We start from the raw sequence: 27,822 nt of genomic DNA, 5'->3' as shown, positions 1-27,822 counted from the left end.
TTTAGTGTATAATACTGCATTATTTTTTCGCATTTTAAAAATATACTCTCAATAACTACTTTCGCATTTTAATTGTATTTGCATGTTTTTGTAGTTTGATCGGGTCAAGTTATAAGGAAAATTATACTGTACATAAATTATTGGCTTTTAGGCTCCGATAACATAATTCCGGAGGAGTGGGTAATTGGATAACAGAAATTGTGTTGGGTAATTGGGCAATGAATTCTTGAGGGTTCGGTTTTTTATTTCTTTAATTTATTCACTTCATTTTCTCGGTTTTAATAATAAGAATTTTGTAGATATACCAAAAATTACACCGATACTAAAATCGAAACCAAATTAAAAATCAAATTCGATTTAGGCTCCATCTCGATTAAAATTCAAAATTTAATCAAAGGTATCATAAATGATCAATTAAATTTGACTATATGTGAGGAATGTTTTCTCTTAAAAACTAGTCTCGATTCCTTCATTTATTTATCACTTACTATTTTCTTCTCTTTAACATTTTATCACAGTCCATTCCAAATTCTTTTCATGTTCATTTACTTTCTTTGAATATATGAAATATGAATATGAATATGAATATGAATATGAATATATGACTTCTTATTCTTATAACCTCAAATGCAGACTTGCATCAATGTAACTATCATCAATACATGTATGTATTTCTATTTTTTCTTTTTTATCCAAAAACAGAATAACTTATATAAACAAAAACAAGTTAATTAAAAAAATGAAACCTCATCGAAACGTAAAACTTAACTACTAATCTAAACTAAACGAGCAATCTAACCTCACTACAACAAAGCTAGATCGAAACAAGCCTAAAAACACAAAAGTCACAAACTAACACATTAAAATAAAGATGATATCCAATCTAACCGACAAACTGAAGATTATGAACTATTTGAAAACCAAAAGGGGAGCGACCCAAAGCATACGAACAATGAACTCGTGTGTTTTTGATAAATTTTCCGAAAGCTTCCATCTCTTGCTCTCTGCTCCATGAATCAGTTTCTTCTTTTTTTTTATTTTTCTTTTTTCTTTTCCACCGCACCGGAGCGGTAGGAGGGTCTTCATAATAAATAACAATTCCCTTTTGAATACCTTCCATATTATCCATCACTTTGTTGGAAGCCGCAAAAGAATCAACCTTGGCCATATCACTCGACTCCGGAATGGTAGCCTCAACCAAAGTCCTATTACCGTTTAATTTACTAAATTTAGGCATGACGGTATCGAACGAAATGGGTTTATTTTCTACGCACAATTGCTTACCAATTACATTAACAATGGGCTTCTTACCCCAGAATCCAAAGCCTTATGCGGCCCAGAAACTAACCCAGAATCACAGTTATTGGGTCTAGAGCCACTAGAACCCAAAATAGAAGATTTAAAATCACTCGATCCAGGGACAAGTTCACAATCAACTACAACAACTTCAAATAAGCATGACAAATCGTATTCAGGGATAGACGAAGAATTAACAACCTTGATCTTCTTTGAAGCAGAAGCCAATAAGCAGAATCGAGTACTGGCGAGGTTGTAGGAGCAGCCCCCGGGTTCGATTGAACTAACGGAGACTCAATGGGCACTTTAATTTGTTAAAGCCGAAACAACACCAAAGTTGCCAATACCATCACAGGCACCTAAGAAGACAAAACACAAGTACATCCAGGCTGTCAAACCGAAGTAAACTCACCCGATTCAACAGAAACATTGTAAATACCTCAATTCAAGTGCCGAAAATATGTCCTGTTTGCTCCCTCAATCCAAGTCCTCACCTGAATTCTTTTCAATTTAGGGTGTGTTTGTTTGGTGCTCAGATCTGAATGCTGAATCGGTCAGCATTCAGTGCGTTTGATTTGCACCTCTGAATGAGTGTAAATGCTGAACTAGAAAAAAATACACTCTGAACCATTCCCCTTCCAAAAACACTCTGCATCATTCAGAACCACTCATTTCCCCTTCTACCCTTTTTTTTCCCCTTTTTGTATCCCTTTTCCTTCTTTTTTGTGACGACCCGGGAATTTCCGACCAAATTTAAACCTAAACTTTATATAATTTCGATACGATAAGCAAAGTCTATAATGTTGAGTCTAAAAATTTTGAACTGTTTAATATGTTTAATTGACCATCGACCATTCTCGACGATTCACGAACAACTATTTGTAAATAGATACATATATATTTAAAAATATAAATTTATATATTAATTCGAAATATAATTTGAAATTATCTGGAAATAATATTACGCGTTAATTGTTAGAAATAATTATGTAAAGTAATATAAAGGTGTAATAAAACTTACTATAAATCTATATATATGTGTAAGGTATATCGAATGTATTACACATACAATTTCATCTTGCAAATTTATTAATTCGATATATATATGTATATTTGAAACATATCAAGATGCATCCCTTAAATTAATAGATGTAGATTCTATCATGGATCTAACTATGTTATTTGACGAGTTATATATATAGTTGATTGATGGATCCATTAATATAAATGTTATTACTATCAAATTGATGATTATAATAACATGTATATAACATAACAATAATAATATGGAGACATGGATCCAGTTGTCTTCCATATCCTTTCATACATATAATTGGTGCATTATTTTTCACTTACGAAATTAGAAATCAAATGCAGACACAATCATTCTACTAAACCCACTACTACCTTTTTCTATTTAATATACATATGCATATGACAACTTGGAAACTACTACCATTTAAAAACCCACTTGGTTTAATTAGACGAGTACTGTAATCTTTGTTTTCCTACTCGACGAAGACAATCATCATCAAGTTTATCTAGTTACATAATTGCTACTTGTGATTTCTTTTCCATTTTTGTTTCCGTTTTTCGACATCACCATAACCATCATCTAATATGGACCAATCACCCGCTACATTAATCCACGAACAACTATTCCTTCATTTATTTATCACTTACTATTTTCTTCTCTTTAACATTTTATCACAGTCCGTTCCATTCTTTTCATGTTCATTTACTTTCTTTGAATATATGAAATATGAATATATGACTTCTTATTCTTATAACCTCAAATGCAGACTTGCATCAATGTAACTATCATCAATACATGTATGTATTTCTATTTTTTCTTTTTTATCCAAAAACAGAATAACTTATATAAACAAAAACAAGTTAATTAAAAAAATGAAACCTCATCGAAACGTAAAACTTAACTACTAAGCTAAACTAAACGAGCAATCTAACCTCACTACAACAAAGCTAGATCGAAACAAGCCTAAAAACACAAAAGTCACAAACTAACACATTAAAATAAAGATGATATCCAATCTAACCGACAAACTGAAGATTATGAACTATTTGAAAACCAAAAGGGGAGCGACCCAAAGCATACGAACAATGAACTCGTGTGTTTTTGATAAATTTTCCGAAAGCTTCCATCTCTTGCTCTCTGCTCCATGAATCAGTTTCTTCTTTTTTTATTTTTCTTTTTTCTTTTCCACCGCACCGGAGCGGTAGGAGGGTCTTCATAATAAATAACAATTCCCTTTTGAATACCTTACATATTATCCATCACTTTGTTGGAAGCCGCAAAAGAATCAACCTTGGCCATATCACTCGACTCCGGAATGGTAGCCTCAACCAAAGTCCTATTACCGTTTAATTTACTAAATTTAGGCATGACGGTATCGAACGAAATGGGTTTATTTTCTACGCACAATTGCTTACCAATTACATTAACAATGGGCTTCTTACTCCAGAATCCAAAGCCTTATGCGGCCCAGAAACTGACCCAGAATCACAGTTATTGGGTCTAGAGCCACTAGAACCCAAAATAGAAGATTTAAAATCACTCGATCCAGGGACAAGTTCACAATCAACTACAACAACTTCAAATAAGCATGACAAATCGTATTCAGGGATAGATGAAGAATTAACAACCTTGATCTTCTTTGAAGCAGAAGCCAATAAGCAGAATCGAGTACCGGCGAGGTTGTAGGAGCACCCCCGACCAAGATATTCTTAAAAAGCCGTCTTGGGTTCGATTGAACTAACGGAGACTCAATGGGCACTTCAATTTGTTGAAGCCGAAACAACACCAAAGTTGCCAATACCATCACAGGCACCTAAGAAGACAAAACACAAGTACATCCAGGCTGTCCAACCGAAGTAAACTCACCCGATTCAACAGAAACATTGTAAATACCTCAATTCAAGTGCCGGAAATATGTCATGTTTGCTCCCTCAATCCAAGTCCTCACCTGAATTCTTTTCAATTTAGGGTGTGTTTGTTTAGTGCTGAATGAGACCATTCAGATCTGAATGCTGAATCGGTCAGCATTCAGTGCGTTTGATTTGCACCTCTGAATGACTGTTAATGCTGAACTAGAAAAAAATACACTCTGAACCATTTCCCTTCCAAAAACACTCTGCATCATTCAGAACCACTCATTTCCCCTTCTACCCCTTTTTTTTTTCCCCTTTTTGTATCCCTTTTCCTTCTTTTTGATTCATAAGAAATTCAACCAGTTGATCTTCTTAGCAGGTAATTTTTCTTTCATCTTCAATATTTTAAACATTGAGTTGTAATCCCTTGAATCCATTAATTTGCTTGAAAACCAAGGGACCAATAAGAGCGCGACATGTGGCACGAAAATCACATGTGATTGGAAAAAAAAATTCAAAATTTTCTTTCGAAAAAAAAAAATTTCGAAATTTTTGTTTTCCAAAATTTTTTTTCGAATTTTTTTTTTTTTTTACAATCACATGTGATTCTGCATGTCAATCACATGTGATTGTAAACTCAATCACATGTGATTATGCATGTCAAATTCAATCACATGTGATTGTACAATTCAATCACATGTGATTGTGTAGGTAAATCAAATGTGATTGTATAAAAAAAATTGAAAAAAAAAATTTTGAAATTTTTTTTTTTCGAAAAAAATTTTTTTGGAAAAAAAAAAATTTTCGAATTTTTTTTTTCTTCCAATCACATGTGATTTTTACGCCACATGGCGCGCTCTGGTTGGTTCCTTGAATCTCAACTTAATTTATGGATTCAAATGAATATTCTTCTTTAAACATTTAAACCTTAACAAATTTACTTTCCGTTCTTCCACTATGTTCATGTATAGACTGCAAATACTCTTTACATATAAATTGCTTGATTTTTTTCTTCTTAATTTGATTGTTAACATCCTTTGAGTTTTTGTTGACTTTAGATCTAGCCTCTTGATCACCTAAAATAATTTGTTTCACCGATTTGGTCAAACTTGTATATGAATTCAAAGATTTCCATCATTTTTTTTTAAGATTTTAGCTTTTTGGGATTCCTTATAAGTTTATTATTCATTATATTAATTATTAATTATATTAATATTATTATTTCATTATATTAATTATTAATTATATTAATATTAGTATAATAATATGTTGTGTTCGCTCTCTCAAGTTTAAATATAAATATGTATATGTATAATACTCGTATGTGATATAAGGTTTAAAAAGGTTCGAATGAAATGTTGACTGACATTTGAAATGTTGATGAACCGTTTTTTCGACAGGTAATGGGTCGGATTCAATAGGATGAAATTGTGTTTATGAAACTGTATTTTGTTTAATGTTTTGGTGTTTCCAAAGTATACCTAAATAACTGATTTGATAACAAGTCAAACCAAATGGTAATTAAGGTTAAAATGGTAATTTTATATCATTCAGAGTATGGATTCGGAATACTTATCAAACAGTGAATTTCATTCAGAATCGTATTGATTCAGAGCTTTTGAACTATTCAGAACACTGAATCGTTCAGTGCAGAATCATTCAGTTTAATCAAACGCACCCTTAATTCAAATTCAAATTCAAATCCTACACTCATCATTCTTCTAATTGACGTAAGCTTTCGTATAAATTCACAATTTTTGTAACTTTTTAGGTTATGTTACAAGTAGTTTGTAAGTTGAATTATTAGGTTTATTAGTGAATTGTAAATGAGTTGTATTGGTTTGAAATTATTAGAAGTCAGGGGTGAAATTGTTAAATACTTCATTAAGATAATTCATTAAGTAAAAACTTAAGCACAATTTTGTTAGTATTAGATTATTTGATATAATCATTCATATTTAATTTATATTTATGTAGACATTCTAATGGATAACTTGACTTAATGAAAAAAAAAAAAAAAAAAGTAATAAACAAGCCCTTGTCTGTTACTAGTACCAAACTTAAAGAAACTTAAAATGAGGTATAGAAACTACTGTAATACTATAAATGGTGTAGGTATTGATGTCTGAATTTTTTGTTTTTATTAGTTGTAATACTTTTAGGTAAATCCTATATACAAAGAATTAAAGAATAATCAATCAAAAAATGAAATGCATACATAATGATTTCTAGCTAGTAATCTTAGAGGAATCTAGATTGCTTGCACTCTGTAGGAAGTCCGTTAGGAAAACGGTTGCGATCGTCACAGTAATTATAGATCATGTGCTTGCTCTGTACCCATCGAAGCCTATTTCGTCCTGCTGCATCAAGTCCTTGACTACTCCATGCCTGGTTGTCATTAATTCCAGAGCTTGTAGGCACTTGATTACCACCAACAACCATGTTTGCAATGGCATTGAAGTTTCTATAGGACGCGGTGAATGGTGCTTTAGTCCAGTCAGTCTTCACACGTCCACCTTGAGTCGCCCAGTCGTCCGCGTTCCAAAGGCTTGCATACACCCTCATTGGTTGACTCTTAGGAAAAGCTACTCCGGAAGCTTCGTTGTTGCTAAACACCCTTATAGGAATATTGTCTATCAAGAAACTGCATCAACCAACACAATTTCGATTAGTGTTTGTTAGAGTACCAAATTATCAGAGAAAATAAATCATTTTAGAGAAAATTACAAATGAGGTAAACTTACATGATTCTTTGAGAGTTCCATAGAATCGTGTAGGTGTGGAAGGCGGCAGTGGGGTCGAACCAGAGATGAAATTGTTGTTCCTTGTTCCCCTTTCCTTGTGCAAATACGTTGGTGTGAATTGTATAGGGGTTTCCAGATGAATTACCCAAAAACTCAAAGTCAATCTCATCGTGTGCAGCCCCTTGTGAAGATAACTGATGATGGATAGATGAACAAATTAATTAAAGGGGTGAAGTTTATTTAATATCTATTACAGATCAATTGAATAAATAAGTGTTGAGTTTAAATGAGATCAAGTACGATCAGCTAGTCACTTACATAGAAGGTGGTGACAGTGCCAGCCGAGTTGCCGGGGACTAGCTTGAGTTGGATGTCAAACCTTCCGAATAGGTACTCATGCTTTGATTGAAATCCAGAGCCAGAGTATTGGTCTAGTGAAAGTGTCAGATCCTGACCGCCGTTAAGTATGTTAGCTCGTGCTCCGCCGAAAGTAATGTCCATATCGTTTTTGAAGTTTCCTGCAAAAGTTGTGGACACTAGAGCTGCCATGAGTAGAACAGTAAGACGTACTTTAAAGCTTAAGTAACTTGTTCCCTTCATTATTAATATGATGGTGATTCTTGTATTGTTTTTGTTTTAAATAATAAGAGTGAATGAATATTTGTGATGTGTTAAGTCATTGGATATGGATGGTATATATAGTTGTGGTTTTGCAACAGGAAGCCTCGTGGTTATTGGAAGATAAATTGAGTCAACAAGAAAATGCAATAAAAAAATGATCCTATTATGCAATGAAACAGCTGTTTTCTACTCCGTAGTACTCCATTGATTCATTCATTTATACTTATATTTAATTAATTGATTGATAATTATTAATAATTCAAAAAAAAAAAAAAAAAAAAAACAAGGCTCCACTCGTTCATAACTCCCTCGGATGGCAAAAACTTTACAGACAATTGAGAAACGCGTCGTCGAGTTTCTAATTAGTAAAGAAATCAATTCCGGCAACTAAACCACACTTATAATTAGTCCCATAAATATATTTTCTGTTTTTTTTTTTTAGAATTGTATTTTTTGTTTTTCTCTTTAAAGGTCCTTAGTATCTCAAAACATTTCAACTGATTACTTTAAAATTATACTCCCTCCGTCCCAGATTAATTGTCCCCAGACAAAAAACACACAGTTTTAGGAAATCCCACTAACTTTATTTCTCCACCAATGAAATATCTTCTCTCTCCAGATCCACCAATGAAATATCTCCTTTCCTTTCTATTTATGGAAGTAGACAATTAATTTGGGACATCCCAAAATGGAATACTGGACAATAATTTAGGGACGGAGGGAGTAATATTTTTCAAAAAAAAAAAAACAATCATATTAAAAAAAAGATCCAAAGATCAACTAGGTTTTACAAACCGATACAATAGACAATAGAAACTAGCATAGTCAACAAACACAATAAACAAAATAACAACAACAAAAAAAAAGGTAAACCAAATAAACCTAACCACCCACGTTTACGGTGGACACTAATTAAAAGTCTAGCAAACAAATCATCACAACCGTTGTATACGTCTACACTGACCCTCACAAATCATCACAAGCTGCCACTAACGAGGACCTAATTGCAAAATATCGTCAAACCACTAACGCTAAAACGAGATCTCCAAGAGAGAGATCATCGCTTGATACCGGATGACACAATCGAAAAAGAAGGAACCCGAAAACTATCGATAGAAGAGGGCCAAACAACCATAAACACCCTTACCACAAAAACGGTGGTAGAAGGTGGTTATGACCGCCGAATACCTCCAACTAACCGGAAGACGAAATGACACCGAAAGGAAAAGTAAAAAGAAGGAAGTAGACGAACTTCAACTCGTAAATATACTAAACAAGTTTGGGTTGTCGGGGGCGATTAACCCCCGTTGACCTTTCATAGGTCCGCCCCTGAGTACATGAGTCAGGAGGTTGAATATGGGTTAGAGATAAACATGATTACTGTGTGTAAAAGAGCAATTTTACTATCACGTGAATAACATGTGAGAAAATTTAACGGATCCATATCCATAAATATATAGTCAATTATTTTAAGTTCTTCCAAATTAATGAGTCCGTCTTCATAATTAAACAAGAACCGATAATATCTATCTATCTATACTTAATATTAAAATGCTATAATGATGATGTCATTATTAGACTAATTCCTTTGTTAAAAAAAATCAAAAAGAAAAAGAAAAAAATCTAAGCTTGAGTGGGTGATGTCATTAATCTAAATAATTTTGAATTAAAATTAAATCTTATTAATTATTATTATTATTATTAAATCTTATTAATAATTATTTTAATTATTAAATTTAAATAATTTTAATTAATTATTTTAAATTGAGTACGAGAAGGTATAAAAGCTAGGCAGAAGAAACAAATTCTAAATTTATATTTTAATTTACAGTTTTAAATAAAGTGACAATCAATATTATCTCTTATGATTGTATGTGGATTGTTTAATATGCATTTTAGGTGTTTAATGAAATGTTCAGCTGACGAGTTTCTTAGTCGGACTCTGTGATTATGAAATGTTTAATACATGACGGGTTTAATATGCATTTTAGGTGTTTAATGAAATGTTTAATACATAACGAGTTTCTTTTATAATGTTACTTTATGCCTCTAAAACAAAGATCTAGGTAAAAAAATTATGAATAAATCTGTAAAATAAATATTATTTCGGTAAAACAAAGATGTATGTAAAAATTTATGGATAAAACTGTATGATAAATAAAACGTAAAGTTTGATAATAATGACATTTCGTGAATGGTATATTTTTCGTGTGTGGACTATTAAATTAAATTGGAAACTACATACTACTCTTTCAAAGAAAACCTGGATGGCATATAGTTTTTGAGATGGTCGATGCAATTACCTAAAGAAGCAAGTTGTTTGCGGTTTATTCCTTTTATGCACACGTAATTACAACCCGAGGAAGGTAGATAGGGTGGAATCGATCATGTATTGAAATACATACACGTACAGCTGTTCGATCCTTTGTAAGGACTAAGGATAAGATTTTAATTAGTTCCATAATTAATAAATATTATTATTATTATTATACTTTTTGAAAAGTAATAAATATTAGTATTAATATTAATATAAAATATAAAAGTATTTTTTTTTCTTTTTCTTGAAAGGCAAGTAGTTTTATTAATAAAGGAAAAATACACGAAACGAAACTAGCAAGAAGCTAGAAGCAAAACACGGGACCTCCAACCGACTAAGGATTCACACAATTAGATACTCGAAACAATATGAAGACACAATAGCACGAGGACACAAATAACGCACACCGCGACTAGAATAGAAGCTATGTTTCCGACTCCGAGGACGCGCATGAAGAGCAACATGAGCGACAAACATCTTCATCATCGTCCTCATTCGAATCCTTATAAATTTAATATAAATGAAAATATATTTTTCACATTTACGTTTGACTTTCAAAAATTCTATTTACCAAATTTGAAATGCGTTTCTCGTATTTGTGTAAACTGGATATGGGAGGAGTACTTGCTATCCGAGGGAGGTACCTAACACAAAAGTGATAAAACCTACAACATACGTACGTACATCTGTTTAATTGCATGCATTTTCTTTTTTGGTCAATCTTCGTCTTAATCTCTAACACCAAAACAACCACGAGGCTTCCTCTAGCTTGCATTCTGTCACCAAAATCACAACTATATATAGCCCCATCCATTTACAATCACTAAACACATCACAAGTTTTCACATTTCTTTATATACTCGTATATACATTTATCTCTTATCAATTACATCAAAAACAATATATACAAATTAAAATCATACGATGAAGGGAACAAGTTACTTAAACTTTAAACGATGCCTTACTGTTCTACTCATGACAAGTCTAGTGGCCAAATGTTTTGCAGGAAACTTCAACAACGATATGGACATTACTTTTGGCGGTGCACGAGCTAACATACTCAACGACGGTCAGGATCTGACACTTTCACTCGATTATTACTCTGGCTCTGGATTTCAATCGAAGCATGAGTACCTATTCGGAAGGTTTGATATGCAACTCAAGCTAGTCCCCGACAACTCTGCTGGCACTGTCACTACCTTCTATGTAAGTGCCCCTTAATTACTACTTCTACTTAATTAATCTCATCAAAACTAATGTGTTTAATTTAATCTAATACATTTCTAACAAATTTTACCCCTTTAATTTGTTGATCCATCATTAGTTAATGTCACAAGGCGCCGCACACGATGAGATTGACTTCGAGTTCTTGGGCAATTCATCTGGAAATCCCTATACAATTCACACCAACGTATTCGCACAAGGAAAAGGGAGCAGGGAACAACAATTTCGTCTTTGGTTTGACCCTACTGCCGCCTTTCACACATACACCATTTTATGGAACTCTCAAAGAATCATGTAAGTCTACTTCATTTGTTATTTCATCTAATATGATACTACGTATGATATATTATCTACAATAAATTTGTACTTTAACGAACACTAATCGAAAACATTTTCATGGTCGATGCAGTTTCTTTGTCGACAATATTCCTATTAGGGTGTTTAGTAACAATGAGGCTTCCGGAGTACCGTATCTTAAGAGCCAACCAATGAGGGTGTATACAAGCCTTTGGAACGCAGATGATTGGGAAACTCAAGGTGGACGTGTGAAGGCTGACTGGACTAAAGCACCATTCGTGGCTTCCTATAGAAACTTCAATGCCAATGCAAACATGGTTGTTGGTGGTAATAACGTGCCTACAAGCTCTGGAAATGAGAACCAGGCATGGAGTACTCAAGGACTAGATGCAACCGGACGAAATAGGCTTCGATGGGTACAGAGCAAGCACATGATCTATAATTATTGTGACGATCGCAACCGCTTTCCAAATGGACTTCCTACAGAATCAAGCTATCAAGATTCCTCTAAATAAAATTACTATAAAGCTTTATGTATATATGCGTTCAATCTCTTGATTTGATTATTATTTAATTCTTTTTATGGATTTCTATAAAATAAATGAAAATGTATAGTCACACAGGTTGCAGGTTGTAATAAGGCTTGGTTTTGTTTTTGGTCGGTCCTGATTTGTTTCTTTTGTAAGCCCAGTTTGGGCCCTTTGGTGTTATTTTTTTTTTCTCGAAAAGCAAGGATATATTAAAAACTCGAGAGCCAAGAAGGGGGGCTCACCCCATTACACGAGAGGATAATTTGCCGAAAAGGCTACAAACAAACACGAGAACTACGTTATTGCTAGCACTACATTACAAGGAATTAAAACAAAAGGGAGTTGCCAAGGAAGCAACTAAAGAACCTACGAATCAAAGCTAAATCAAGCAAGACCACGGATCCGAAAGCCACGTTAACCACTCCAATTTGCGACCCTTAATTCGAGTAGAAATCCATTCAAATGATTTGAGTTGGATCTCCATTAACGCCGTCGGTGAATTCCACGATTTCTTAGAGAATACCATTTGGTTTCGATTCCTCCATATTAAATACGCACAAGTCCATTCCAATGCTTGCCATATCTTCGAACCCAATGGGGAAGAGGAGCGGTTACAATTGCCTCGGAAAGCCTCGTTGATGCTCAAATTTGTAACTGGACCTAACCCCCACCATTTGTAAACACGTTCCCAAATATCCATCGATTGTTGGCAAAAAACCATCAAATGCTCAATAGATTCCACGTCATTATCACATAGGGGACATAAAACGGAGTCCAAATCGATTCCGCGTTTATGAAGCTCGGCCCGAATCGGAATCCGTCTTTTTAGCATCCTCCATATGAAAAGCTCAACTTTCAACGGAACAAGATTGTTTTTAAGTGTTTCGTCGTTTGCGGATGCGTACCCTCCAATTATTTTTTCGTCGATTATAGTTGCGAGTCTTTTGGTAGTAAACAACCCGCTTGAAGATAAGTTCCAAACCCACGTATCAGTGTCCCTTCCCGATTTAACATATGAATTCAGTAGGTTCAATAGCTGATTTAATTCATTTAGTGCTCGTCCCGTAGGCTCACGAAGCCAATTCCAGCAGGATTCAACCGAAAGATTGCTCCACGCGATCCTGTCTCGTACCCTTGCATTTCGAACAGCTTCCAAATGATAAAGTCGCTTGAAAGTGTCCTTTAGAGGAGCTGCAATCAGCCACGGTTCTTCCCAAAACTGTGTGCTCGAGCCATCACCAATAAGTCTTGAAAAGGAGTAAGTGAAGTTTACTCCTAAGTCTTCGATAGTATAACCTGCACGCATAATGTTAACCCAAACACTACTCTTTCCATTCGGGATACGAGAACCCGGATGTAGGAGTAGGCCGTTAGTACCATGAATACTTCGAATAACCGACACCCAAAGTGAGTCACATTCGGTTTTGGCCCTCCAAAACCATTTCCCCAACAAAGCAAGGTTTTTCCCCCGAAGAGACCCGATGTTAAGTCCTCCCTCGTCATAAGGCGAGAGAGAAACTTCCCATTTCACCCAATTTAATTTAGAGCACTCACCCGACCACCCCCCCCCCCCCCCCAAAAAAAATTTGCGCCTAATACTCTCAAGAATTTTGATTACACTCAATGGGGCACGAAAGAGAGAAAAATAATACAACGGTAGGCTACTAAGAACCGATTTAACAAGCGTCAACCTTCCACCATAAGAAACCGTTCGGGCTTTCCAATCCGATAGTCTCTTGTTGAACTTTTCAATAACGGGATCCCAATTTTCTACACAATTCATGTTCTTACCCATAGGTAGCCCAAGATATGTGAACGGAAGCTCACCAATTTTACAACCGACCCGATTAGCCAAAACTTCAACTTCGTCTTTATTGACACCTAACCCGAATAATTGGCTCTTATTATAATTAATTTTGAGGCCCGAAGCGTTTTCAAAACATTTGAGAAGTTTCATCAAGTTGCAAAAATTTTGCCGGTTCCATTCACCAAGGAAAATGGTGTCATCCGCATATTGAAGGTGCGAGATGTTGATGTCCTCCGATCCAATTTTTACACCTTTGTACAATCCACACTCGATAGCTCTTTTAGTGAGAAGGTTTAAACCTTCCGTCGCGATTATAAAAAGAAACGGGGATAGCGGGTCCCCTTGCCTCACTCCACGTTCTATACGGAACTCATTAGTGAAATGTCCCGTTCTTATTGATTAAAAACGTTCCATATTAATTGATTTCGTTGCGAGGTTTTGACCTCTATATGAGACGTTTTTCAAAGACTGCATTCATTTTTAAAACAAACCATAACCTTTATTTCATAAATAAAGGTTTAAAAAGCTTTACGTAGATTATCAAATAATGATAATCTAAAATATCATGTTTACATACGACCATTACATAATGGTTTACAATACAAATATGTTACAACAAAATAAGCTTCTTGAATGCAGTTTTTACACATTATCATACAAGCATGGACTCCAAAACGTCCTTATTTAAGTATGCGACAGCGGAAGCTCTTAATAATCACCTGAGAATAAACATGCTTAAAACGTCAACAAAAATGTTGGTGAGTTATAGGTTTAACCTATATATATCAAATCATAATAATAGACCACAAGATTTCATATTTCAATACACATCCCATACATAGAGATAAAAATCATTCATATGGTGAACACCTGGTAACCGACATTAACAAGATGCATATATAAGAATATCCCCATCATTCCGGGACACCCTTCGGATATGATATAAATTTCGAAGTACTAAAGCATCCGGTACTTTGGATGGGGTTTGTTAGGCCCAATAGATCTATCTTTAGGATTCGCGTCAATTAGGGTGTCTGTTCCCTAATTCTTAGATTACCAGACTTAATAAAAAGGGGCATATTCGATTTCGATAATTCAACCATAGAATGTAGTTTCACGTACTTGTGTCTATTTTGTAAATCATTTATAAAACCTTCATGTATTATCATCCCAAAAATATTAGATTTTAAAAGTGGGACTATAACTCACTTTCACAGATTTTTACTTCGTCGGGAAGTAAGACTTGGCCACTGGTTGATTCACGAACCTATAACAATATATACATATATATATCAAAGTATGTTCAAAATATATTTACAACACTTTTAATATATTTTGATGTTTTAAATTTATTAAGTCAGCTGTCCTTGTTAGTAACCTACAACTAGTTGTCCACAGTTAGATGTACAGAAATAAATCGATAAATATTATCTTGAATCAATCCACGACCCAGTGTATACGTATCTCAGTATTGATCACAACTCAAACTATATATATTTTGGAATCAACCTCAACCCTGTATAGCTAACTCCAACATTCACATATAGAGTGTCTATGGTTGTTCCGAAATATATATAGATGTGTCGACATGATAGGTCGAAACATTGTATACGTGTCTATGGTATCTCAAGATTACATAATATACAATACAAGTTGATTAAGTTATGGTTGGAATAGATTTGTTACCAATTTTCACGTAGCTAAAATGAGAAAAATTATCCAATCTTGTTTTACCCATAACTTCTTCATTTTAAATCCGTTTTGAGTGAATCAAATTGCTATGGTTTCATATTGAACTCTATTTTATGAATCTAAACAGAAAAAGTATAGGTTTATAGTCGGAAAAATAAGTTACAAGTCGTTTTTGTAAAGGTAGTCATTTCAGTCGAAAGAACGACGTCTAGATGACCATTTTAGAAAACATACTTTCACTTTGAGTTTAACCATAATTTTTGGATATAGTTTCATGTTCATAATAAAAATCATTTTCTCAGAATAACAACTTTTAAATCAAAGTTTATCATAGTTTTTAATTAACTAACCCAAAACAGCCCGCGGTGTTACTACGACGGCGTAAATCCGGTTTTACGGTGTTTTTCGTGTTTCCAGGTTTTAAATCATTAAGTTAGCATATCATATAGATATAGAACATGTGTTTAGTTGATTTTAAAAGTCAAGTTAGAAGGATTAAATTTTGTTTGCGAACAAGTTTAGAATTAACTAAACTATGTTCTAGTGATTACAAGTTTAAACCTTCGAATAAGATAGCTTTATATGTATGAATCGAATGATGTTATGAACATCATTACTACCTTAAGTTCCTTGGATAAACCTACTGTAAAAGAGAAAAATGGATCTAGCTTCAACGGATCCTTGGATGGCTCGAAGTTCTTGAAGCAGAATCATGACACGAAAACAAGTTCAAGTAAGATCATCACTTGAAATAAGATTGTTATAGTTATAGAAATTGAACCAAAGTTTGAATATGATTATTACCTTGTATTAGAATGATAACCTACTGTAAGAAACAAAGATTTCTTGAGGTTGGATGATCACCTTACAAGATTGGAAGTGAGCTAGCAAACTTGAAAGTATTCTTGATTTTATGAAACTAGAACTTTTGGAATTTATGAAGAACACTTAGAACTTGAAGATAGAACTTGAGAGAGATCAATTAGATGAAGAAAATTGAAGAATGAAAGTGTTTGTAGGTGTTTTTGGTCGTTGGTGTATGGATTAGATATAAAGGATATGTAATTTTGTTTTCATGTAAATAAGTCATGAATGATTACTCATATTTTTGTAATTTTATGAGATATTTCATGCTAGTTGCCAAATGATGGTTCCCACATGTGTTAGGTGACTCACATGGGCTGCTAAGAGCTGATCATTAGAGTGTATATACCAATAGTACATACATCTAAAAGCTGTGTATTGTACGAGTACGAATACGGGTGCATACGAGTAGAATTGTTGATGAAACTGAACGAGGATGTAATTGTAAGCATTTTTGTTAAGTAGAAGTATTTTGATAAGTGTATTGAAGTCTTTCAAAAGTGTATAAATACATATTAAAACACTACATGTATATACATTTTAACTGAGTCGTTAAGTCATCGTTAGTCGTTACATGTAAGTGTTGTTTTGAAACCTTTAGGTTAACGATCTTGTTAAATGTTGTTAACCCAATGTTTATAATATCAAATGAGATTTTAAATTATTATATTATCATGATATTATCATGTATGAATATCTCTTAATATGATATATATACATTAAATGTCGTTACAACGATAATCGTTACATATATGTCTCGTTTCAAAATCATTAAGTTAGTAGTCTTGTTTTTACATATGTAGTTCATTGTTAATATACTTAATGATATGTTTACTTATCATAATATCATGTTAACTATATATATAACCATATATATGTCATCATATAGTTTTTACAAGTTTTAACGTTCGTGAATCACCGGTCAACTTGGGTGGTCAATTGTCTATATGAAACCTATTTCAATTAATCAAGTCTTAACAAGTTTGATTGCTTAACATGTTGGAAACATTTAATCATGTAAATATCAATCTCAATTAATATATATAAACATGGAAAAGTCGGGTCACTACAATTAGTAGGCGAACCGTTAACAAGAATAGATATAGATGCGGATTGAAGGCAAGCAAGTATCCATTTTCGCCATCTATCTCCAAACCCCATTCTCTTCATGATCTCAAGAAGGAAATCCCAACTTAGACTATCGAAAGCTTTCTCAAAATCCACCTTGAACATTAGGCTTTTTCTCTTATTCCTTTTGAGAAAATCAATCGACTCGTTTACAATGAGTGCACCATCTAGAATATATCTTCCTTTTAAAAACGCGCTTTGCTCTTTATCAATAAGACCGGGTAGCACATTACGGATTCGAATTGAAAGGATCTTCGCAAGAATCTTATAGTAGCATCCAATTAGGCTAATGGGACGAAAATCGTTCAACCCCATAGGGTCAATCTTCTTTGGTACTAAGGTTACAAATGAAGCATTGCAACCGTTGGAAATGTCACATTTGTCCCAAAACCAATTTAGAGCGTTTATAAGATCATTCTTTACAAGGCCCCAATATAATTTGAAGAACTTGAAATTGAATCCATCCGGCCTGGGGGCCTTTGACACACAACATTCACCAATAGCGTTGAGAACTTCTGATTCCGAAAACATATGTTCCGGGTAGTCGGCTTGCTCGGGGGTAATCTACTTCGGCATTGGGCCGAGAAGCCCATTATGTGATGTACCAGGCCCCATGAATTTCATATTGTTGCTGGACCTCACTTTGAATTGATCATTAAAGTGCCTGAACACTTCCTGTTTGATATCAATAGGATTTTCGCACCAAACACCACCAATATTTAGACCCCGAATGTTACGTCTAGAGTGTCTTCGTTTTATAAAGGAGTGAAAATATTTAGTGTTTTCTTCGCCTTCAAGGATCCACTTAACTCGAGACTTTTGTTTTGCCATGCTTGTCTTGATCTTTTCTAGCTCAAACCACCTCTTTCTCGAAGTCTAACCATTTATCCCTTTCGGTATCAGTTAGGGATCTACATTCGGCCAATTTTTCCCAAGCACACACTTCATTCATCAAACCTTCAATATCATTGTCCAATTTCCCAAAAGTCCGCTGACTCCACTCTCTTAAGGCATATTTCACGTTTTTTAGCTTTGTTCTAAATACGCCATCAAGTCTATGGTTATTAACCTTGACATTCCAAGCATCGTTGATAACCTTGCTCGCACCTTCCATCACCAACCATTCGTCGAAAATTTTGATTGGTTTAGGGCCAAAATCGATTGCCCTATCCCTTAAAATAATCGGACAATGGTCGGATAGTTTTCTTTCTAAAGCAAGCACCGAGACCTCATCCCACAAGTTATTGAATTTTTCGGAAATAAGAAATCTATCAAGCTTGCTAAACTTTAAACCGTTGTCGCAAATTCGAGTGATTCTTTTGCCACCAAGTGGTACATCAATTAAGCTCGCGTTAAGTATGAAGTCGTTAAACCACTTGGCTCTTTTCTCAATGAACACACAATTTTGTCTCTCCGATTGATCCCTCACTTCATTGAAGTCCCCGCAAAGAACCCAAGCCACATCGTGTTGACCTACAAAAGTTTCCAAACTCGACCACATTTTTTGTTTATTAGAATCGTCGTGTGGTCCGTAGACATTAACAATTATTACGGGGTCATCCCGCCCAACCCACTTCCCTGTTACCGTTATAAAAAACTCATCTTTAAAAACATCTTCTGCTGTGAATTCATTTAAATCCCAGAATAACAGCAGCCCTCCCGATTTCCCCACCTTTTCTTTTTGAATAAAATCCACATTATCCAACCCGCTTATTAATTTAACCCATTATACATTCACCGTATTACACTTGGTTTCTTGAAGTGCAACAATCCAGGGATTTTCACGAAACATTAGCTTTCTAAAATCCCCAATTTTACTTTCTTTCCCCGACCCGAAACCCCTAATATTTAAGGACATGATTTTCATAATGAACATTATAAAAACGAGAGTGAAGAAGAGATTTAGACCTGTTGGGGCCCAGAATCCCATTGGAGACTGATTTGGTTTGCGAATTCTCCAAGTCCCACGCTATCTTCAGAAGAAGTGTTTGCAGCACAGCATCCGGACAGTTTTTGAGATTTCGTTTTCTTACCCCTCTTGCCATTTGACACTCGGTCTTTGCAATCTTCATTGAAATTGGGGGAGTCTTCTCTAATCCCATTCTTTTCGCCTTTTTTCTGAGATCTAGCGAAGCATTTACCTCGCATAATAAGGGAGGATGCCCTCCAATTGCCGTGATATGTTTTCCTCGGAACAACCTCAATATTGACCCCATCATCGCATAAGCCATCCATCCTTCCATCGAATTCATTGTCAGAATGTTGATCAGAATCAGAATTCGGCACCCTATTAATCAACCCCTTCTTCTGTTTCTTTTTGGTTTTATCGAATGTGGCATCAGACACTGGAAACCCTTTATTTTCATCATTTTCATCGAAAGTATCTTTAATCACTTCAATCACCGGGGACCCCTTATCTTGGTGGATATTGTCTTCAGCATAAATGTTGGGCTCGAAATAGTTGGGCTTACCTTGATGCACTTCATCCTTCCTAATGGGCTTATTGGACATATGTGGCACATTAGTGGGCTCATTTTGAATATTGGGCCCAATGGAATCTATCTCTTCAAAATCGATGTTAATAGGTGCATGCGTGCACGAGTGTTGCCCTAATCAATCAGTTGTTGAGTTTCCAATGTCCACCTTTTCATTGCAGTAATTGTCAGTCTTGGAATTACAAGAGCTGCAATTAATTCCCTGGTTCCCAAGATTGTCATCATTGTGCCCTGACCTATCGACTTCGATCTTCTCTGCCGGAATTTCCTTTTCCGGTGTAACTTTTCCGATATCGACCTCAACATCAGAATCATCCTTCCTGCAGCCCTTATTTCGGTTACCTTCATGTTCATCATCAGACTTAAATTCCGGATTGTCTTCTTCATCATCCGATACAAATTCGCCGTTATCATCATCATCCCAGTCACTAATACAAGGATCTTCCATCTCAAGCTCGACTATATCATTGGTTTCTTCAATTACATTCACGTAGAACACTTCCAATCCGACTCGTAGTTTAATAACTTCGTTAATCATGTTTGTTGATCTTACCTTTATTAAAACTCTTCCAGTCACCAGATTTTGGTCTCCCCTAAAATCACAGTTTTGGGTATCAAGAATCGGGCCCCACCACTGCCCAATTTTCCGGAAAGTGCTCTCCTTCCAAAATTTGATCGGAACTCCTATGATGTTGAGCCATGTTAGTTTCCCTGCTGAATGGAATGAGTGATCTCCTGGCCGGATGTTTGTTAGCCATCTCTTTAGACAATGGTTTTCTTGCTCGATAATGTTGTTAACGGTGTTACTATCCTTGAAGATTAGCATAACTTCCAGGCCTCCGAGGTATTTTAATTCGAATTCAGTTAAACCTTCTGCATCACACAACGAACGGAAATTTCCCAAATGTTCAAGCTTGCTTACTTCACCCACTATACCCCTTTTCATGGATGGAAGGTTATCTTCTTCAGGATTCAGAAAAACCTCTCGCTCTTTATTCATCTGAGCACTCGTACCAACTTCTGTGCGTTTTAGTTTTGGGTTAAGAACAGTTTCTCTCAGATCACCTGCTCTGTTACTCTTGCTGTGATTTTGAACCACCTCAACAAACCTACGATCGTCTCTGAACGATGGGGATGTTACTCCCTTTGCCCTTGTCTCTGATTTCCGTTGATGCTCATTAGCATGCACCCGGTTACTGTTACTACTCGTATTTTGGTTATTCAACCCCCCGTCGCCGCCATTCCCATCTTTAGAACTAGATCTTTCGATTGCCTTGAAGATCATCAACATTCTCCCGTCTATCATGATTTCTTGTAGCTTTGCAAGCAGCCTATCTTCATCATTGACTTCACCAAATCTTACAAAAGCGAATCGTTTCCCACTTTTGAGTGTCTTCTTCGGGATGAAGACATCTCTAACCCATCCGTATTGTTTGAACATCTTCCAGAGTTCAACCGTCTTCCATTCGTCCGGGAAGTTGAAAAACATAAAGGATTTCAAATGCTTTCCGGTTATACGTTCGTTAAAATCGATCCTGTTGTTACTACCGCCATGGATACCTTTCTCTCTCGACGTGCCTGTTGAGTGTTTTTTCCTAGTCACCTCTCTCCACACTCCAGACTCACTCTCTCTCCACACTCCAGACTCACTCTCTCTCTTGGACTTTTCTCTCTCACACTCTCTCACACACATTTTTCAAGTATTTAATTTTGGAGAGTTTGTTTTTGAAAAATTGATGGGCCCTTTGGTGTTATTAATAAAAGGGTTTATCACTTTTTTACTCATTTTTTTCAATTTTTTGTATGAGGGCTCAAAAAAAAAATTTGTCGATTTGTCCTCGCAAGGAGGAAGGTGCCTTGCTTCCTTGTGCATTTGCGACTTTGCTTTCAGTTGGGAGCAAGGCGCAAAGTGACTCTTGCGACCTTGCTTCCATCTGGGAGCAAGACACCTTGCTCCTTGCTCCCAGGTGGAAGCAAGGTCACAAGATGCACCTTGCGACCTTGCTTCCACCTGAGAGCAAAGAGCAACGAGCAATAAGCAAGGTGTCTTGCTCCTTGCTCATTTGTGGAAGCAAGGACGCAAAGCGCACCTTGCTCTCCGGTGAAAGCAAGGTCGCAAGGCACCTTGCTCGAGGGCAAATCGTCAAGTTTTTTTTTTTTTTTTTTTTTTTTTTTTTTTTGACGTTCACGCAAAAAAAGTTAGAAAAAATAAGTAAAAAAGTGATAAATCCTTAATAAAATAGCCTTAAGAAAAAATGAAGTTTGACGAATCCTTTTCAGTGATCCAATCATTTCAAATTTCAAATATATATAACAGCCGAGCCATATGAATAGCACCCACATGCTGACGTCAACGCGGGTGTCACCTTTTTATCTTTTAGCATTTTTTTTTTTTTTTTTTGAATTTACTTTTATGGATTTCTTTTTTTGGAATTTTTTTTCCCAGGCACATTTACTTGGCCAAACGAAGTGGACTAAAGGACCTCCATCTAGTTATGTATATGTACATATAAACCACAGTGTCCTAGTTGGAATATTAAATACAAGGATAATGATCATAAACAAATAAACATATGATATCATATAAATGTAAAATAAATAAATGTACTCCGTACAAAACAAAACATAAATTAAATATTTAAATATTAAATTTAAATTACAACTTACTTATTATACCTTTAATCGTAGTTAAAACAATAAATATATATTATGATTATAATTATTACGGAGTAACACAAAAATGTACATAGATCAAATGAGGATAACTCCCTTAAAACTTACATAAAACACCATAATTAACAATTACTACGTAATAAATAATAAATTACGCCGTTGGTACATGTGGTTTGTTCATTTTTCATCAAAACACCTAAACTTTAACTTTTGCGTCGTTGGTACCTATGGTTTCATTAACTTATCTAGTTAGTACCGCAGCTAACAGCCATTTATTTTTTAGGGTTAATCCCTCACATGTGCCACACATGTGAGGGTAATTTCGTCCATTTATTTAATTTTCTTCATATAAAACACCTCAACACCACCCAAATCAACTGAGGGGTTAACTTTAAAAAATAAACAGCCGTTAGCTAAGGTACTAACTAGGTAAGTTAATGAAACTACAGCTACCAACAACGTAAAATTTAAAGTTTAGATGTTGTGATAAAAATTTGAACAAACCATATGTAGCGTAATTTTTTCATAAATAAAAAATTAGAAGTTTGATTGTTGATTGAACGTCTCATACGTACCAGACAGCAAATATAACGGGCTGTTTACGTTTTGTTTAGTTAATAGTACCGTCAACACTGATACTAGATCCACCGATTAACATGCTCTAATTTCACTCTTCAATCAATCAATCAATTTTTGTTTACAATAACAATGGCGAATACGCTGCGAGGATCGGGGCGCAGTTATATTATGAATTTACGGCAAAAGTTGGGGAAACGAGAGTGGGCCATAGCTGCAGCTGGATTCGCTATTGTTCTGTTAACATTCTCTTTTATCTCTTCATCTGAATCTGATTCATCACCCCTTAATGATCATCTTCATAATTTCTCCGGCCCCACCACCGATTTGGTTCCGATCGTTTTTCTTAAAAATGCTGCTCAAAGAGGCGCCTGTAATTCCTCTTTCCCCCTTACTTTTTTTAGTTGTGTTAAGTGACTCCAACTTTCGATTAAAATGCTATTCTATTGTATTTTGTATGCATCAGACGAGTTATTTATTGGATAACTAATTATTTTGCTGACATGGAAGCATATAAGTTACTCCACTATGTCACTGAAATAGATGCTATTGTTATCAATTTAGCTAGATAGTAATAATTGAAAACAATTGACAGTGATGCATACAATCACAAGTTTTAAAGTTTGATGCATACTTATAGTTTTTTGGGAAATGCATTTAATCCTGTTTCTATTGATCAAATTTAGATAAGTGCACCGAAATATATAAAGTTCATCGTGTGTGGTTATGACATGTAGTGTACTTCCAAGTGTTTTTATGTGCTTAATATACTTTAAGTTCTTGCTATTGTATGTATCTACGTAAATGGTAGCACCGGTTGGGATGATTTGGCAGCTTATATGGCTGACACACATCGATGACATACTTTCAAAAACTGAAATTTCATTAAAGGTATCTGTATACATACGATAGCGTACGGTAGCAAGAATTGAAAAGTTTATTACACGATTTGGTAGTATGGTAGAGGGCCAAATGGTCAATTGAGGTATCAAACATCCTCATTTTACAATTTCAGTGATAAGTTGAAAGATTTTTGTGTACTTATCACTCTATTTGTGTTGTGGTTATTAGCTTTTGAACTTGTTTAAGTCTAAACTGTTGAAGAAATGCAGATTGTTTAGATGGAAGTGTTCCTGCATACCATTTTCAGAAGGGTTTTGGATCTGGCACTAACAAGTGGCTTCTACATATTGAGGTTATTATTTCTACTATGTTTAATGAATGGTTACCACTTGAGTTATACTTTTTAGCATGTTATATGCATATATTGGTTGATATGAAACACCGAACCCATTATAAAAAATATATGCTTGAAATAATTTGTGTGGAAGTTGGTCACAAAAAAATTGGTTACTAGTGTGGTAAGAGTATAGTCAGTATACTGTTAATTAAGTGAAAGGCTAAGATACTTGACAAGTCTCCATGGTAATCACTGATGATTTACTAAATGAGAAGTTGAGCCTATATTAATGTATTTAAGGTTATAAAAACTTTATCATCCTATTATGTTTTGTCAATTGTTCTTCTCTTAATAATTCATGCGCCGCCAAATTATGGTACTCATTATGATGAATCTAGTGGACTCACTCGGTATTTTGTGAAATGTACGTAGGGTGGAGGGTGGTGTAATACAGTAGCATCTTGTTCTTTTCGTACGACAACTGCCCTAGGATCGTCAAAGTACATGGATCCTCAAGTTCAGTTTTCCGGAATTTTGAGCAATGAACAGTCCCGTAATCCAGGTGAATAATGACTTTTGGGGTCTCCTACATTCTTAAATTTGTGGATAAACTTTATAAAAAGAAATTGGATTCGTATAGATTGGTATAAGAAATTAGTTGCACTATTTATTCATTCTATGTTGAAGCAATAATAATCTGCTGACACATTTTCAGATTTTTATAACTGGAACAAGGTCAAGATACGGTACTGTGATGGTGCATCTTTTGCTGGGCACCCTGAAAGTGAACAAAAAGTAACTTCTCTTTTAAATTTGTAAATTTGTTTAAAGCAATACAAATGAATGTGAATAAAGAAGATTTTGCTGGTTTCAATACTGCCTGCTACAGATTGATACTAAACTATTCTTTAGAGGTCAACTCATATGGGAAGCAATGATGGATGAACTCTTATCAATTGGATTAAGTAATGCTCAAGAGGTACATTTAATAGAAATTTTTTACGTTCTGATGGTAACGAAAGCTATTTGGTATCTTATTCATTAACCTAGACCTTTATCCCAAACAAAATGGTGTGGTATTAAACTAAAGACACTAGTAAATATGAATAAAAATACAACCCTTTTACCTTGAATAATTGCTGCATAGGACCAGTATATTAGAATATTATAAATTTATAATGATTATTTTCCATTAAAATTTATATATAGGCACTTCTTTCTGGATGCTCAGCTGGAGGTCTCGCGACACTCATACACTGTGATGACTTTAGAGAAATTTTGTCAAAAGATGCGAAAGTCAAATGTTTATCTGATGCAGGTTTCTTTCTCAATGAGTATGTTGTTTACTTGTTTTACAATGATCATTATTTTATTTGTTCATTTTTGTGTAATCAGTTAATAAAAATATAAAGAAAAAAATTAATTGGGTGGTCCCTGTGTTTTATCCTAAATTTCACGTGGAGTCCATGTATTTCTATTTTGACTTGGATGATACCCTGTGATTTGCAAATGTTACGTGAGTGGTCCCTCTGCCAGACGTCTGTCCAAGCCAAACGTTAAGTATTAGCACGTGCCAAGCACATGTGGGTACTTTTGTCATTTTACCTCGAAAAAGTTACTTGGGTGGTCCTAATAATCTCATCAAGCAAAATAATAAAAATTATATCTCGCATTGGTTATGTTTGGAAAATCGTACATAAAGGTTGAACAGCACAGTTATGTCTCATCAGCTTATTATGTTATACAAACATAATTTCCTGTATTTAGAAATAGAGAGAAGATTGATAAATGGTACTCCATACATTTGTTAGAGTATAAATTTTTTTACACAAGTGACATTGAAGTGGTACTTTTAGTATTGAAAAATAAAATGGTCAGTTATTAGTAGCTTTCGTGAATGTTAAAAAGTTACGCATATGATTGCAGGAAAGATATTGCTAGTAATGCCTCGTTTCAGTCCTTTTACCACGATGTTGTCAATCTCCAGGTTTGTTAGTTATTTTATTGATGTATTTATACGTTATAAACTTATAACACAAGTTCTTGAAGTATTCAACTCTTGTAGTCTGTAAGTGTAAAATTAAACTCAGTAATGAGCCCCATTGAACAAATAATTATAATAATCCTTCTTTGATACACTTTGAAATTGGCATCTTGTTCATCAATTTTTCATGTATCATAGGGTGCAGCCGGAAGCTTGAAAAAGGACTGTATAGCCAAAATGGAACCATCGAAGGTACCTTCGTCGTCTTTACCCTTTATTACTGAAATCGGGTCATAACATATTATCATGTGCTGTTTTTGTTGTATGTTATTTTACTCGTTTTCCTTCAAATGCAACCCAGTGTTTCTTTCCTCAAAGTATAGTGAAGAGCATAAAAACGCCACTTTTTCTTGTCAACCCGGCTTATGACTTTTGGCAGGTAATATAATTTTTTTTGTGCTTTTTTGTTTTTTCTCCTTTTAATGCTTTTTCATATATGCGTTTATCTTTTCTGATTAACAGATTAAAAACGTTTTGGTACCCGGTCCAGCAGATCCTCATGGTCATTGGCACAAATGCCACCTCAACATTCACAATTGTAGCCCTGAACAGATTCAAGTTTTAAACGGTATCATATATATATGTATGGTGTTTGGTTGGTAATACACTGTGACTAGGCTATAATAATTAATATATATCTTACTGGGGTCATATATGTACATACATACAGGATTTCGAAATTCACTGTTACAGGCATTGTCAGATTTTAAGCAAATGAAGAATGTCGGAATGTTTATAAACTCTTGCTATATCCACTGCCAAACATGGACTGAAACGTGGCATGGTCCAAATTCTCCCAAATTAAATAACAAGGTAATGTTGAAATATATTACCACGTATAATTAATTACATCTTGTTATTAAGTTTATCATAAGTGCTTAGGGTTTCGGTTTTTGGTGGAATAATAGACAATTGCAGAATCAGTTGGTGATTGGTTTTTCGACCGAAAGGTATCGAAACTTATTGACTGTCCATATCCTTGCAATCCTACCTGCTACAATATGGATTTCACTGGGCCAAGATTTCATTGAGGACGTAAAATATCCACACATTCTTTGTTGTTTCAAAGATTTCATCAAGGACGTAATTATTAGTTGGATTATTATGTATTTGAATTGCTTTGTTGTTTCACTCTTATAATTAAATACAAGTATATGTCTTAAATGTTAGTTATAAAATAGTACTCCATTAGAGATGTTGAGATGGACCACTTGGCGAATGTATTAGAAAAATAACTCAGTTAGTTTATGGACTGTGTGCTGTTTGGTACATGGTTTTGTGATTCCACTACTCCATCTGTAAATTTAAGTTCACTGCCAAATCGAATGTACAAGGGTTGGTAATGTTTGGTGAAATTCATTAAATCAAAAGTGGGTTTCTATTTTCTGGCTCTAATCAATTTAGGTTGCTACTTACCTTCTTATATTAATACATTGTAATCTTGC

At 34.7% G+C, this 27,822-nt stretch overlaps 4 protein-coding genes across 4 annotated transcripts; 2 read left to right on the top strand and 2 right to left on the bottom strand.

The window, feature by feature from the left end:
- Nucleotides 1-6,322: 6,322 nt before the first annotated feature.
- Nucleotides 6,323-7,578, bottom strand: LOC139877370 (xyloglucan endotransglucosylase/hydrolase 2-like). The gene is made up of 3 exons (XM_071864795.1): nucleotides 7,248-7,578; nucleotides 6,930-7,123; nucleotides 6,323-6,829 (listed from the first exon to the last, which is right to left on the bottom strand). The coding sequence occupies exons 1-3, from the start codon at nucleotides 7,527-7,529 to the stop codon at nucleotides 6,427-6,429; spliced, it is 879 nt and encodes a 292-aa protein (XP_071720896.1). The 5' UTR covers nucleotides 7,530-7,578; the 3' UTR covers nucleotides 6,323-6,426.
- Nucleotides 7,579-10,791: 3,213 nt separating this feature from the next.
- LOC139877226 (xyloglucan endotransglucosylase/hydrolase protein 24-like) lies at nucleotides 10,792-11,968 on the top strand. Its single transcript, XM_071864644.1, has 3 exons — nucleotides 10,792-11,073; nucleotides 11,192-11,385; nucleotides 11,501-11,968. Exons 1-3 carry the CDS (start codon nucleotides 10,792-10,794, stop codon nucleotides 11,901-11,903), a joined length of 879 nt encoding a protein of 292 aa, XP_071720745.1. The 3' UTR covers nucleotides 11,904-11,968.
- A 6,294-nt stretch (nucleotides 11,969-18,262) lies between these two features.
- On the bottom strand, nucleotides 18,263-18,910 carry LOC139877225 (uncharacterized). The gene has a single exon (XM_071864643.1). It carries the CDS (start codon nucleotides 18,908-18,910, stop codon nucleotides 18,263-18,265), a length of 648 nt encoding a protein of 215 aa, XP_071720744.1.
- Nucleotides 18,911-23,171: 4,261 nt separating this feature from the next.
- LOC139877521 (pectin acetylesterase 5-like) lies at nucleotides 23,172-27,576 on the top strand. The gene is made up of 12 exons (XM_071864960.1): nucleotides 23,172-23,526; nucleotides 24,266-24,348; nucleotides 24,766-24,895; nucleotides 25,049-25,128; nucleotides 25,223-25,312; nucleotides 25,543-25,667; nucleotides 26,260-26,320; nucleotides 26,516-26,569; nucleotides 26,679-26,756; nucleotides 26,840-26,945; nucleotides 27,048-27,190; nucleotides 27,286-27,576. Exons 1-12 carry the CDS (start codon nucleotides 23,286-23,288, stop codon nucleotides 27,406-27,408), a joined length of 1,314 nt encoding a protein of 437 aa, XP_071721061.1. The 5' UTR covers nucleotides 23,172-23,285; the 3' UTR covers nucleotides 27,409-27,576.
- Nucleotides 27,577-27,822: the final 246 nt, after the last annotated feature.

The sequence above is a fragment of the Rutidosis leptorrhynchoides genome, chromosome 11 (genome assembly GCF_046630445.1).
Source record: "Rutidosis leptorrhynchoides isolate AG116_Rl617_1_P2 chromosome 11, CSIRO_AGI_Rlap_v1, whole genome shotgun sequence".
NCBI lineage: Eukaryota > Viridiplantae > Streptophyta > Magnoliopsida > Asterales > Asteraceae > Rutidosis > Rutidosis leptorrhynchoides.
This window is presented reverse-complemented; position numbering and strand designations above follow the sequence as displayed.

Bases quoted from the DNA above. Each gene is read 5' to 3' on its own strand.
- LOC139877370 (XM_071864795.1), bottom strand. From the start codon at position 7,529: ATGAAGGGAACAAGTTACTTAAGCTTTAAAGTACGTCTTACTGTTCTA. The intron at 7,124-7,247 runs GTAAGTGACTAG...ATCCATCATCAG, and splicing joins GCACTGTCACCACCTTCTAT to TTATCTTCACAAGGGGCTGC. The intron at 6,830-6,929 runs GTAAGTTTACCT...TGGTTGATGCAG, and splicing joins TGGAACTCTCAAAGAATCAT to TTTCTTGATAGACAATATTC.
- LOC139877521 (XM_071864960.1), top strand. From the start codon at position 23,286: ATGGCGAATACGCTGCGAGGATCGGGGCGCAGTTATATTATGAATTTA. The intron at 25,668-26,259 runs GTATGTTGTTTA...ATATGATTGCAG, and splicing joins GCAGGTTTCTTTCTCAATGA to GAAAGATATTGCTAGTAATG. The intron at 26,570-26,678 runs GTACCTTCGTCG...AATGCAACCCAG, and splicing joins CCAAAATGGAACCATCGAAG to TGTTTCTTTCCTCAAAGTAT.
- LOC139877226 (XM_071864644.1), top strand. From the start codon at position 10,792: ATGAAGGGAACAAGTTACTTAAACTTTAAACGATGCCTTACTGTTCTA. The intron at 11,074-11,191 runs GTAAGTGCCCCT...ATCCATCATTAG, and splicing joins GCACTGTCACTACCTTCTAT to TTAATGTCACAAGGCGCCGC. The intron at 11,386-11,500 runs GTAAGTCTACTT...TGGTCGATGCAG, and splicing joins TGGAACTCTCAAAGAATCAT to TTTCTTTGTCGACAATATTC.
- LOC139877225 (XM_071864643.1), bottom strand. From the start codon at position 18,910: ATGTGGTCGAGTTTGGAAACTTTTGTAGGTCAACACGATGTGGCTTGG.